The following is a 14,195-nucleotide window of genomic DNA, read 5'->3' on the forward strand; positions in this document are numbered from 1 at the left end:
AATACAAAGGAAAAAATGAAACAATCCTTGCCCTCAAAAAGCTTACAGTGAATTAGTGTAAATATGTGCTATATATAGGATATATAGGCACATTTTATTCATACACACACACACACACACACACACACACACACACACACACAGAGATGTATATATGTACACACTCCATTTAATGGGAATGAATATATGAGCATGTGTTATATAGACACAAAATAAATGCAGAATAAATACAGTGTAATTAGAGAGTAGAGCCACTAGCAACTGGGGAGATCTGGAAAGGCTTATCATCCAGAGAAAATAGCAGCTGGTGAAATTACCAAGTGAGGAAAGAGAAGGGCTGAGAGAGAGCCTTGAGGTACAGCCACAGATAAGTGCATGATATGAATAATAAACCAGCTAAGAAAACTAAAAATCATCACACATTTAGGAGGAAAACCAAGAAGGATCAGTGTCACAAAAGCCTAAAGGGGAGTATATCTGGGGGAGGGTATCAAGGATCTGAGATAATGAGAATGAGAGAAGAGACTATGAAATTTAGCAATTAATATATTAATGTAATTGTTAATTTTGAAGAAAGTAATTTCAACTTAGTTGAAACAACAAATATGAGAGTGCTTTATCTGGAGTTAGCTGAGAAAGGGAGAAATGAGAAGGATGGAATTGGGAAATTTGGATAAGTTTATGGAGTCAGGGAAAGGGAGAGACTGGAGTTTGCTGGAGAAGATGAGATAGAAGGACCACATAGAATAGTTGGCCTTAGGAAGGGGAATGGTCCCCTCTTCATCACAGACTGCAATAAAGGAGGGGAGAAGGAGATGATTTCAAGTGACTTTGAGAGAAAGGGAAAGATGGGAATTAGATCATAATGAATGATGTCTATTTTGTCAATAAAGTTAAGATGAGAACCTCTCAAAAATAGGAAAGAAAGAGATTATGTGATAGACTTGAAGAAAGAAATTTGCAATAATTTCTGTGGGAATGGGATACAGAATCAATTAGGAAGGAGTAAAATAAATTATTTTGTTGTGATGAGGGTTCTGTTGAAATTAGATAGCATGAATTGAAGCCAATCAGGTTTTACTTCACTTAAGTTTTTCTTCAATTAAAGGTCTTGAATAGGTCATTAAGAATTTTAAACTGGTTTTCTGTTATTTCTGTACCATAAACCAACTTGAGTTGGATTTTCAATTTATATTTCTGCTTCTTCACCTTTTTTTATCTATTTCCTTTAAGCATCATTAAATATGTGAGAAGTTTAGTGAGAGCAATTTGCTAATTAGCCAGTGTATGTTGGACCAAATAGGTAATTATTCTACCAGTATATTTCATTGGTTAAATGTGCTTTCATTCTCAAACAGAATCAAATATGTTTCCCTTGGACAAATACCAGCTAAAGTTTTTTCCTCCAAAAATATTTCTTAATGGATAATAGTTCATGTCCAAATTTATTTAATCTTCAACTTAGCCTTCAGCTTTTTTCATTCCAAACACAATAGTTCTACTAAGAAGGATTGCTTTTGTTGTTTCAACAAATTTTGTTTTAGAGGAATTATGCTGACATTGTTCAGAAAGATACACCAGTGCCTACCTGAGATGTCAAAACACTTAGACTTCATATGAAAATGTAGTAATAATGAGCATTCTGGTCATTATGGTTATACTCTAAGTTACTCAGCTGTGTATTTATCTGAATTATGTTGTAAATAAATTAAATTAGTAAAGTTTAGAAAATACTCATTTCAAGTAAATTTTATTTGTGAACAATGGCTAACAAAATCATAATGCAGAAAGGAATTTATTCTTTGAGATTATTTTTGCTTGTGCCCAAGCAGCACCCTTGTTATGCATTGTCATATACATTATTATGAATTTGCATGAGAAATCAGACTTTTTTTTAAATTTAGGCTTCACAGAGACAAACAAAATTTCTTATACAAGTCTTGTATATTTAAATGAAAGAAGAAACTATTCTTTTGTCTATATCATATTAAGAAAGAATAAGAACTTTTCCTGACTCAGGTAAAATAATTTGAAGTGAGGGCATTCTAATGAGAATTTATGTTTAAATTTCTTAATTATGGCATATATACTTTAAACTTTGTAATTGTAGCATCATAACCAAAAATTAACTTGCAGCGAACCAAATACAGGTTTTTTGTTTAAATATAAAGTACCATGCTAACTGTGATCTTTGAAATATAATGGAATATTGAATTCTTAAGTTGTTTTGTTCTAGAGTTGAGATTCATATGTGGAGGAAAGAATTTGCAAGCTTTTTGAATCCTTAAAAGTGAAAGATAATTTTTAATCAGCTTAGGTTCCTATAGGAAATCTCATTAAGATGTCCAAATAATGTCAGTTATGAAGTTTAGAATATGTAGTGTGTATGTGTTTATTATGTAGTTGACACGATAGTTCAGTGCAATTCATATCAAAATAAAGCATCTACTGTGTGCAGAACTCTGTTATTAGGTACTGAGGATGTGAGTGTACAAAGTTTAAGTATTTGTTGAAAGAATACGTAGTGAGTAAACTTCCATTTGACTGTGTGGTCAAATAGCCAAAAGATTTATTTGCCCATGTTCCCAATTTCAATTATTGGTCTATTGCTTTATATATTCCTAATTAAGAATCAATTTATAAAAATGATCTTTCTCTTTTGCAATTCACACCAGGATTGTTTCCCTTTTTATCTTGACTTACTTTAGCTACAATGAGACATCCATATTAGTCTGATCTTACAAACTTTGTGTTCCTATAATCAGTATACCTTTAGACTAACAATGAAATTATACTTAACTGCTATACTTCAATGAAGGGAAAAAAGATGGCAGTTGGGAAAAGATCAGATTGAGAACCAGAAGGAAATGTATTTTTTTATATTACTATCACTAGCAAACTAGTGCCCTGATTCAGGGGTTTGGCTTCTGATGTGTTAAAAAAGAAAATTCTAACAGTTAAATAAGTGAACCTCCTATTATAATTGCAAGCTTCAAGGTGATTCAATGACCACCTGTGTCATGGTATTATAGAAGAGAATATTGCTCTGGCAGATTTTAAACTAGATTAATTCTAATATTCCTTCCATCTCTAAAAATTTTTCATTCTAAATTAGCTTTAACCATTATGCCTAAGAAGTTACAAGTGTATATATGTTTAAATATAAAAATTTGTGCTTTTAAGAGTATGCATTATTTAGTTTTGATTATTTTAGATTACTATGGAGTTTATAATTTAACCCAGAAATTCTGATTTTGTTCGTTGAGTATTTCAAATTTGACTTTCTTAGATTGAACTCACTAGCATTTATGTTTGCCTATGTTATGTCAAGATGAGAAATGTATAATTTATAAGAAATCCCCCACTTAAAAATTACAGTGTTGTGCATACAGTAGGTGATTAATAAATGCATATCAAATTTTTATGATTATAAACATTTCTCAGATTCATTTAATAGGCTTCAATGAGCCTACATATTCATTCATTTTTCATAAACTAAAAATTTAAAAATACAGAATGGATTCCTCACTGAATTGCACAGGCCTTATCCAGTCAGCAGTTGTGTAGGGAAATCATTAACTTGCTCTCCTTTCTTTCCCCCCTCCTCTTTGGTTTTGTTTTTTTGTTTTGTGGTAGTCTGACCCTTGGTTATCATTGCAGAACTATGGAGGTGCAATGAGGCCCCCTCTGAATGCTTTAGGTGGCCCTGGAATGCCTGGAATGAACATGTAAGCAAATCTGTTACACTATTCTCTTTACAAAAATGATATTCATTTTAAAAACAAATAATGAGTTGTGACTGAAATCAAAAGAGGGAATATATGCATTATTTGGTTGAATACTGTAAAATATTTTCATTTTATTAATTTTTTTCAAAAGATGCTCCATATAATTTACTATTTTCATTTTACAGCTTGTATAAATAATGGTTATGCCATTTTTAGGGTTCTTGACTGAAAACTTTTTGCTTGATATTTCTATTAGATTTTAATGTTTATCACATGCCAATTAATAGGTATGCATGAGATGCCAAGAGATTGAGAGGTCTTAAACATATTGGCTGCTTCTCTTGTGGCAGATTTAAGAAAGTACATGGACAGGAGAAATAAGAATGGACAAATTGAATAGATAACAAGCTGTTTTTGCTGGGAGTACCCCTATTGATGACTTCATAGATACCATATAGCATAGATTCATAAATTATGAAAAATTGATGTCACAAAATATGTAAACAGCAAGATAATTGAAACCTACCATGGTAAGGAGCTTTATATTTTTTAAATTTGATTACTACATTTAGCCAATTAACTATTAGAAAAGACAAGACTCATCTCTGATTAAAAAGTAAGCTTTGATATAGCTGTCATCATTTTCTACCCCTAAAAGAACTCTGGAAAGTGTTTGATTCAGCCTTTCATGGAGCAAATGGTCATTTTAGAGAATTAAATATTCTCATTTGCCTTGTACTGGAATTTATTGAGAAAGCTCACATTTCAAAATTATACAATTTTCCCTACAAGTTCCATTTGCCCCAGAGTAGATATTATGAAAATCACTGATAAGGAGAATTATTGATGAATTATAGATATGTGTACTAAAGATGGATGATCCAAAGTAATAGAGATACTTTATATAATATTATATAATGTGAATAGGTAGTCAAGATTTTTTTTGGATACAACTCTATCTAATCCACCTATTTTATTAGTATTTATTAGCTCTGAAAAACATGCTAGTGATCAATGATTTGGTCACAAGTTGAGTCAAGAAAAATTTGCAAAAGTGTGATTTCATTGGTGTAAGGAATTTGCCGTTTGGGAAACTTCCTCTGCCAAAACAGATCAACAATTATTTAATTACTTATGGTCTCAGAGAGTTGCAAGGAGCACTGGTATATCCAGTAACTTACCATGGAGTCATGTAGTAAGAATGTCAATTGCCTCTGGCAGTAGATACCCAAATATGCACTTTTTCTAAAACTACTTTAATAATGTCAGAGTTAAGGTAAGTAATCTATTTTTTTAAATGTAAAAAATTGAAGATAATAAGTAAACTACACTATTTACAATACAGAATATAACTATGATTGAGGGGAGGAGGAAAAGGTTTGTAGATTAATTTTATGGTCATTTTAAGATTATAAATATGTGCCTAATTTCTTCTAATTATCTTCATATTACAATTATTTAGTATATTAGGTAAACCATTTTTTGATAATGAAGATATATTATTTCATATGATCATTTATGTTTTTAACATGCTCCTTGAATCTCCAAAATGGAAATGACTATCTTTGTTCCCCTGTGCTTGCATGTATACATAAATAATAACCCACATTTAGGTCATATTTCTCATGTGCTTGCATGTATATATTAATAATAACCCACATTCAGGTCATATTTTCTATTATAGAGTCTAAAAATATGTGTGAAAAAATTATTGTAAAACACCTTTAATCACATTAGACATATACTTCAGTTATAGTTGATTATTAAAGATAATTTATGTTTATGTATAGTTATCCAGATTATGGGTCCAAATGTATTACCATTTTTCCACTATATCACTCAGCAATTTGTATGATGCTTAGATCTAAAAAAATCTCTAATTTTAATTTTCTCCACATTTATTGCCTAATGTCCTAGTTCATTTTCATTTCCATAGAAGTTATATTTATAGAGAAGAAAATATAAGAATTTGTGCAATCATATTTTTGTAATTTTCCAGATAAAAGGAAACAATCCCAGTATGTTTAACTGAAGATAAAATAATTGAATAAATTTTTAAATTATTTATTTTCTATGTTATGTTTCATACGTGTATGGATTTGTTATTTTCTTAGAATAAATTTAAAGTGAATGTCTAATTCTATGAGTATCTCCTATTTGAAATAAGAGAGAAAAAGGATTATAGAGATCTAAGTTCTTATTTCTCTATTAAAAGACAGTTGCATTGATAGTAATGATATAGTTTAACATATTGAGGGCCAGCCATGTTTTGTAAAAATCTAACCGTTTTCAATTTCAGTTTTTATAATGAAATTGCTTAGCTTAAATCAATGCCGGGCACTACATTTATATAGAAACTTTATTTCTTTATTTCTATTATTTCTATGACATGTGTTATATCATGGATTATAATGTTCATTCTTTGTAATGTGACTGATATTAAAAAAAAAAGGAGAGGATGGAGGGTGGCCAATTAAAGAATATTAGAACTTCATCTAATCATAATTGCCATTCAGCACCATTGCTTTCCTTCTGGCTCACCTCCTCCCACCCCCACCAAAAATGTTGTGAAGATCAAAGTAAATTCCAAATGTTCTAAGCACTTGAAAGAAAATTCACTATATAAATATGAATTATTATAAATATTCTGTTAAAATATTAAAATGAAATTTAATGGAAAAACCCATTGGGAGCTATGAGAATAAATGAGTGTTTAAGTCTCAAAATAAGTATATTATTTTAATGCTTCTTAAATAATTTTTGGTAAGCTTCACACAGAATATACAAATTTATGATATCTATGTAATATATTATATTGCTTTTATCATGATTTTTTAAAATGATAAATTCAACATTGTGCGTTCCAGTCATGGCTTTGTGCAGAATTTTTGTATGAATTAGAGCCTGAAAATATTTATGGGTCACATTGCTGTCTCTGGTTAATAGCTCTATCACTCAGCATCAGGCAAGCTACCAATTTAACTTGTTTTTATGCCTTAGCAATAACTCATGCTGACTGACAGTTCAACCAGCCAATGACAGAGAATATTTTAACTGAAAAGAAGCTTCACTCATCATCAGATGAAAAGAGAGTTCCCAGGCTTGTAAAATATCCAATTCTATTTAAGAAGAACCAGAATAATAGCTAATACTTAGCAAATCCTCACTCTAATCCTTAGTCTCTTCTTTGACAGATGTGGTAAGTATCCCACAGAAGGACAGAATTTCCTTCTGGAGCCTAGGCTTCCCCAAATGGAACAGTGCTTCCCTAAATGTATGATTCTTTTGTGACCCCAATTGTTTCTCTATTCCATTTTATTTATCTATATGAAACAAAGCTGAAGAGCAAATAGTTTTATTACCTAAATGATTCATTGATTTAGTATCACCACATGCTTCAGTCTACACCATAGAATCTATATCAGTAAGCCCTGAAATCCTATCTCTGAAAACATTTTTTTTAGAGACTTAACATTAGGATAGAGGTTTTTAGAGGACAAGTTATCAGATCAAGGTTTTTTTTTAGCTGACAATAAACATAATATTTTATACATATTTGCCACCCTGTCAAATTAGCTAAAACTGGTAGCTCTTGTATTTGCGGTTTAATCCATGAGTGTGTATATCTATAAATGTACTTTTTTTTCTTTTGGTTTGACCCTCTGATTTCTTGATGTGGGTAATTCCTGGTGTAGAAACAGCTTCTAAAAACAGAAATTAACAGCTCATCTATAAATATAAGAGTGAATTTGATTTATATTTACTCAATCAAGTCACAATATCCTACTTAAATTAAATGATAAGATGCCTAATGAATTAATTTCAACTGTAGACTTCATTTAAAAGTTCTTTTAAAAAATACTTGAAACAGGAATGAGAAAAAGATTCAGATAGTCTGAGAAAACTAGACTTCATCCTAGGAGTCATCTATTAGTTATCAAGAGAATCAAGACAAAAAGTCATTTGAAAAATTGGAGCAAGCAATTTCCAGTAAAAGTCTCTGAGAAGGAATATCCTCTGGAGAGCAAGGGGTTTGGGAGAAGACTCCCATTTGGTCTTGGCCAGGCTTCCTCCCCCCTTTTATTGGAGGAGGATTTTAGGATCTTGAAGGACCCAGGGGAGTTTCTATTTTGGACTAAGGGCAGTCTAGACCTAGATTCATGACTCTATAAGGAATCCAGGAAAGAGACTGTACCTTCTCTAAGAGGGAACATCTTGAGCACCTATTGAATGAAGCAAAGGACTTCCTGCAACCAAGAGCTGTAGATTACCCCTTTGCCACATGTGCTCCTTAAACTTAATCCCACTTTTCCCTAAACCTTGCATGAACTTGTGGGAAAATGTGCCTTAGAGGAGGATATGTTTTATACCTACTGGTTTGAATGTTATACTATAATAAGTGACCCTTTCTAAATGTTATTTAGGGATGGCTAGCTAAACTGATTTTTAAGTAGGGGATGTATGTTAGTAGAAGATTTGTATCAAAGACATTAAAAGATTACCCTAACAATGTGAAGACCAACAGACTGCCTTCTGGGGGTGGGGGTGGGGGGGGGGGAGGAAAGCGAGATTAGGGGGGGAAATTGCAAAATTAAAAAAAAATAATTAATAAAAAAGATTACCCCTCCACTTCCTCAGGGATATCCCTAAGGCCCCCTGAGAGGGAGATATAGTCTTCATTCACAACTCAAGATTCATCTGTGGAAATTACAGTAAGAATTTCATGCCTTATGTAGGTCACACAAGGTAGAGAGTTGCCTGGAAAATTTAAGTGACTTGTGCAGGATCATGCCACTATTATATTTTAAAGTCAGAATTTGGACCTAGACCTTCTTGACTCCAAAACTACCCTCAATAATCTCTGCCACCATACCACCTTGCCACCCTGCCTCTCAAATATATACTTATACTATACTTATTGTTTGTGTGTGTGTGAGTGTTTAGAAAACATGAGAAGATAACTGATTTACCTATAGTTGTTCCTAGTATATTATTATTGCAAATAAAAGTCACAAAGTAATCACTTTGTGAATAGTTACAAGCAAAGAATTTTATACTGTTATAGTTTATTATTAATGATCAGCTTAATTTTTTAGGAATAATTCTACACTGGAGAGATAGCTAGCAGAATGATGGAGATTTATATGATCATGACTAAGTACAGTTTCAATGCCTTGAAATAATAGTAACTATACCAAATAAAGTAAAAGAACAAAAAAATAGAGATGGGGAATTCTCACATAAAATATTTTCAAGGAAGAAGAAAAAGAAAAAATTCACTTTTGCAAAAGCAAAAGTGGATACTACATTGAAAGGAAAGAAAAAAAATACAATAATGACAGAACTTCTTGAAGGGAAACTGAATTTCACACAAAAAAATTATGCATTGTAATAAGCTCAATAACAGAAATATAAAGCTAGTTGACAACTCTATATATAGAATTAAAGTCAGTAAAAGAAAAAGTCAAATCAACTAGATAAATATAAGACTTAACAGTTTGGAGCATTCTTTGGAAATTATTGATAAAAAGGTAGAATCTCTGAAAAACAGAATAGTCCCAGTGTAAGAAGGGGTAGAACAAATAGCTAAACAACATTTTTAAAGGGCATAATTACAAGAATGTTTATATTCTTCAGTATCAATGAATCGTGGATAGAAGTCAGAACTAAGTGATACAACCTGAGAAGTCTTGGTCTGCAAGGAAGCATTTTTAAAAACAAAAATTTTGAAAATTATATCTTAATTTTTCAGAAACATTGAAAACAGGAAAAATTGAAGCTTAATGAAGCTTTCAGGACTTTGACAGAGACAATCCTCAAGTTAAATTCACCCAGAAATTCACTTGCCAAAGTAGCTTCAACCATAAAAATGAAGATTTTTATATACCCAGGAAGAAACAAATAGCATATTAAAAAATATAGATTGAATCAAATGGGAATTCTCTTCAAGGATGAGCAATAAGAGCCCAAAGTAGAATTTGCATGCCAGTTAAAGAGATTTGGAAGCTTGGGGCAGATGTATAGAATTTTAAGTGAGAGTCCCCTAAATAGATTCTGGGAATATATGTTCAAAGTGAAGAGTTAAATGGGAACAAGAACTTTTCCAAGTTCATCAAGACCAATCAAGAAGGTGATCTTGATCAACTCCAGATAAAGGATAATTAAAAAGATAAGATTAATCTTGACCAGGAGACTTTCTCATGAAGTTTGTTCTCGTTCGTGTTCTCGTTCTCTCTCTCTCTCTCTCTCTCTCTCTCTCTCTCTCTCTCTCTCTCTCTCTCTCTCTCTCTCTCTCTCTCTCTCCCTCCCTCCCTCCCTCCCTCCCTCCCTCCCCCTCTCCCTCTCCCTCTCCCTCTCCCTCCCTCCCCCTGCCTTTTTTTTTTCATAGCTCAGTCCATTGCATTAATAGCTCAGTTGTAGTGCTATGCATTAAAAATCATCTACCTGCTCTTACCTGGAGAGGCTTTGTAGACATATAGGCAACCAGAGGACCCGGCAGATAAACCTGAAGAGTTATAGCCTAATGGATGATAGCAGAAAGCAGCTTGGTAAATAAACAATGATACCAACACAGATAGACCACTGGATATTGAATAGAGAGAGACACCCAGAATCAGCAATGGAAAGCCTTGCAGAGTTGCAGTGTCAGCCCACAAAGAGCAGAAATTAATGAGCAGTCAGATCCTAACATGACCAGAGCCCTTAACGGCTCTGAAGCATCAGAAGCACTGGTTGCCCTGGTCCCACAGCTTCCCGACTTGGGTGATTTGCAAGCATGTTACATGAGTTTATGGTGTGAACCTCTTCAAACACATTCTCTGGCCACACAAGTTCCCTATTTAGGTGCCAAATGTATGTTCACACAGTAGTGTCTCTGCATGTATACCTTACCTCATGTGGTAATCTGTGTGAATATTAGCCCATGATGGAGTGGGAGGATCTTTTCTGATTGGGTTGTTTATGGGTGGTTGTTTTTTTTTTTTGGTTTTGCTGTGTTGTTTGAGATTGTCATTTATTTTGACCCAGGAGAGGCAATCATGGCAGAGTGATTGGCATACAGTCATCAATATTGACTTCAAAGTCAGGAACACTTGGGTTACAGTTCATCCCTTGACTGAGGAAGGCTTTGTGACCTTGAGAAAAATCTCTGGGAACCCCCAAGCAACTCTATCAGATTCTAAATAGCCAAACAGGTGAAAATGTGCATCAGTAGATTTTTCCTCATCTGCAGTACCCTACACCAGTGAAATCACAAATTTGAATTCTTTTTTTAAACTGTAGCTTTCTCAGACTACACCAGAAGTCCTTGAGCAGTGGTTTTAGTAGGTTAGTAGCCTCCTGAGTGGCCTCAGTTTTGCTACTGCAGCTTCCTGGCCTGGGAACATAGTAGGTCCCAGCTACTATTGGTTATGACCTCCCAAATCTGCTGGCTACCTAAAAACCATGAGTCACTATTACTGAATTACAAAATTGCCAGACAAGTTTTCACATGGAGACCTTGTCAAGCAAAGCTTACATCCTTGCTGTATATCCTTGCCATGTTTGAACAAACTATTCAGTGACTCTCAGGTGTCTCATTTCATCCCAACATCAAACCTGAACTAAGAGAGTGCTGGCTTTAGAGCAAGATCTATGATGTGGGCACTTGAGGGGCAGAGGGCCACATGTGAGGAAGTGCTACTCCAAAGGCGAAATTAAACATGAAAACTTATTTTTAAAAAAAATTTCTTATCTTTTGAACCAGTAATCTACTGTTTCATATTCTAAGGTGGTTATGCACAAGAAAAAAATGTCTCTGTACAAAATTATTCAAGGTAGCAAAAGGTGAGAAATGATTTGTGTGAAAAATGGGGAAAAAGTTAATAAATTGTGCTATGTAAATGGAATATTATTTTATTATATGGTATAAGAAGTATAAATAATTCAAAAAATGTAAGAAGACATATAAAATGATACAAATAAAGAATATAAGATCAGAATGATATTCAAACCTACCACAATTATGTAAATGAAAGTGACAATAAATAGCAACTAATCTCAGGCTAAATATAGTAATAGATATTGCTACTAAACCTATTAAAGTTAGAGCCTACAGCCTTCTTTTAGTAAATGGTAAATAATACACATGTATAAACTGCATTTTAGTTACTTAACTATATTGGTTTAACTGTTTCTAGGGATTATACTTTAGTTTTTGTGTTTTGTTCTAAAATATTTATTAAAAATGCTAAATGAAAGAATATGTTTATAATAAAGTAATTTGTTTCAAAAAGAGACATAGGAAGTTAAATTACTTCTGTGTTGGAAAAGGAATCTAGTAAAATTTTGGTAAAATCGTTGGTATTTTTTATTTAATATTTTTACATATCAGTTGGTCAGAAGCTAAAATTGGTTTGAGTTAAACCTTTGTTTATTATCTTATCTCATAGGGGTCCAGGTGGTGGTAGACCTTGGCCAAATCCAACAAATGCCAATTCAGTGAGTACATGTGTGAGATTAAACATTATTATAACCTGTGAAATTAATTCTTTACCATAGTAATGAATTTCTTATTTAAAAGAGTATATTCAAAAGCTTAGCAAAAAAATTGTGCTTATGAAATCCCTTGAATCAATTTGTTGTTGTTCAGTCACATTTGATTCTTTGTGACCCCATTAAAGGTTTTCTTGGCAAAAATATTGGAATGGTTTACTCATTTTACATGTGAGGAAACTGAGACAAACAAAGTTAAATGACTTGCCCAGGGTCATACAGCTAGAACGTGTCTGAGGTCAGATTTGAACTCAGGAAAATGTCTTCCTGGTTCCAAGTCCAGTTTCTATTCACTACATCACCTGGTTGTACTTTTGAATCATTTCACTGACCAAAGTGTAAATTGAATAAGACAGTGTCAAAAGTATATGTACAGAAATAAGTAAGCAATTCTAAAGAAAATGCATATACATGAATTATGAGATTTATTTTGTGGTGTTTTTTCTATTTAGAAGAGTAATATGTATAGTCTTTGTAGATAAATACTTGTAAGCATTTTAATAATACTGTTTTATCCATTATGTTAACATAGCTCGTTAATTTGTCAAAGAAAAAGTATGAACTTTTCACAATTATAATAGTTACTAAATATTTCCTGTCAGACTTTTCTTTGAAATTGTAGAATTTTAAATGAGTTTCTTAAGATAGTATATCCTAATTTAATTTTAATAGATTTAATCTGTTAATTTGTTTAACAGATTTAATGCACAGGACTCATTCACAATCTGCTTTAATGACTTACAGAATTATAGGAATTTGGCCAGCCTGATTTTTTTCCTCTATAATATCTAATACGATAGTGGAATCATTCAAAATGAAAATTTGACCATATTTAGCCCTTACAAGTATGAAGGTTTTTTTTCTTTTCCCTTATACTTAGAATTATAATTTGGGTGGAAGCAGAACAAATATGAAGCTACCCTACTATTTCATGTTGCTGTTAATTTTAATATGAAATATAGATAAACCATTAGCTAACTTCATGTTAGAAAGAAAAGGAACTACAATTCATACATATGTGTATTATGTGTATATATATATATGTATTTGTGTTTATGCACATATAAAATTTTGTAATTCATATACTAATTTTTCTCTCCTTGGAATTCATTAAAGGAAAATAATTGGAAATGCTTCAGACAAGGGATGTGGAATGTATAAAAAGAGTTTTTTGTTTTTTTCTATGTCTTATTTCTGTGGCACATTAATAACTAATATTTATGTAGTCTTAATGTTTACAAAGTACTTTCTATACATTTCATTTAATCCTCACAGCAACTCTGGGAAGTGATTTAGATACAGGTATTTAATTCCAACACTCCATTTTACAGATGAGGAAGCAGGCTTGGGGAGGGTAAGGGTTTTGCTCATAATCTTTACTGACCAGTATTTTCACTTCACCAGAAATTATCCCCAGGTAGAATTTTTCCTAATAGTTTTCTAAAAGAAATCAACAGAAACACTTCCAGTGGATTTGACAGGTTTAAATGTTGGAATATATATTATACTTAAAACTGTGAACTAAAGGACATTTCTTATTCATGCTTATATTCCCTACCCCCACCCCCAAACACTACACCTAGCACATAAGTAAGGATAAATATTGTTGAGTGAATGAATGAACACTATGTACCTACCTGCAATGTCTGGTGTAACACACTGGGCAAGTAAAAGGTACTTCATTTTTTTTAGATTGAATTGAATTAAATTCCAAATAAATTTAAAAGCCTGGAGGAAAAGCTTACTTATAAACTAGTTTACAAATCTATAATTCCTCTCACAAAGAACTAACAACTCTACAAGATGTACCAAAGTTGGCAGCGCGTTCTGGCCGCTACATAATTAAATAACCTAAAGCCTAAGCTAAAGGGGAAAAATGATCTCATCAATTTCCCTCCAACATACATAAGTCATCTGTTTTTAATGAAAATTTAC

At 32.4% G+C, this 14,195-nt stretch overlaps 1 protein-coding gene across 4 annotated transcripts in view; it reads left to right on the forward strand.

The window, feature by feature from the left end:
• Positions 1 to 14,195, forward strand: part of SSBP2 (single stranded DNA binding protein 2) — a 404,380-nt gene that overhangs the window by 351,086 nt on the left and 39,099 nt on the right. For all 4 annotated transcript variants that reach the window (XM_074204890.1, XM_074204891.1, XM_074204893.1 and 1 more), the window contains 2 exons: positions 3,661 to 3,728; positions 12,158 to 12,206. In XM_074204890.1, coding sequence (XP_074060991.1) covers positions 3,661 to 3,728; positions 12,158 to 12,206 — 117 coding nt within the window. The remainder of the gene's footprint in view (positions 1 to 3,660; positions 3,729 to 12,157; positions 12,207 to 14,195) is intronic.

This window comes from Macrotis lagotis, chromosome X (genome assembly GCF_037893015.1).
Source record: "Macrotis lagotis isolate mMagLag1 chromosome X, bilby.v1.9.chrom.fasta, whole genome shotgun sequence".
In the NCBI taxonomy this organism is placed as follows: domain Eukaryota; kingdom Metazoa; phylum Chordata; class Mammalia; order Peramelemorphia; family Peramelidae; genus Macrotis; species Macrotis lagotis.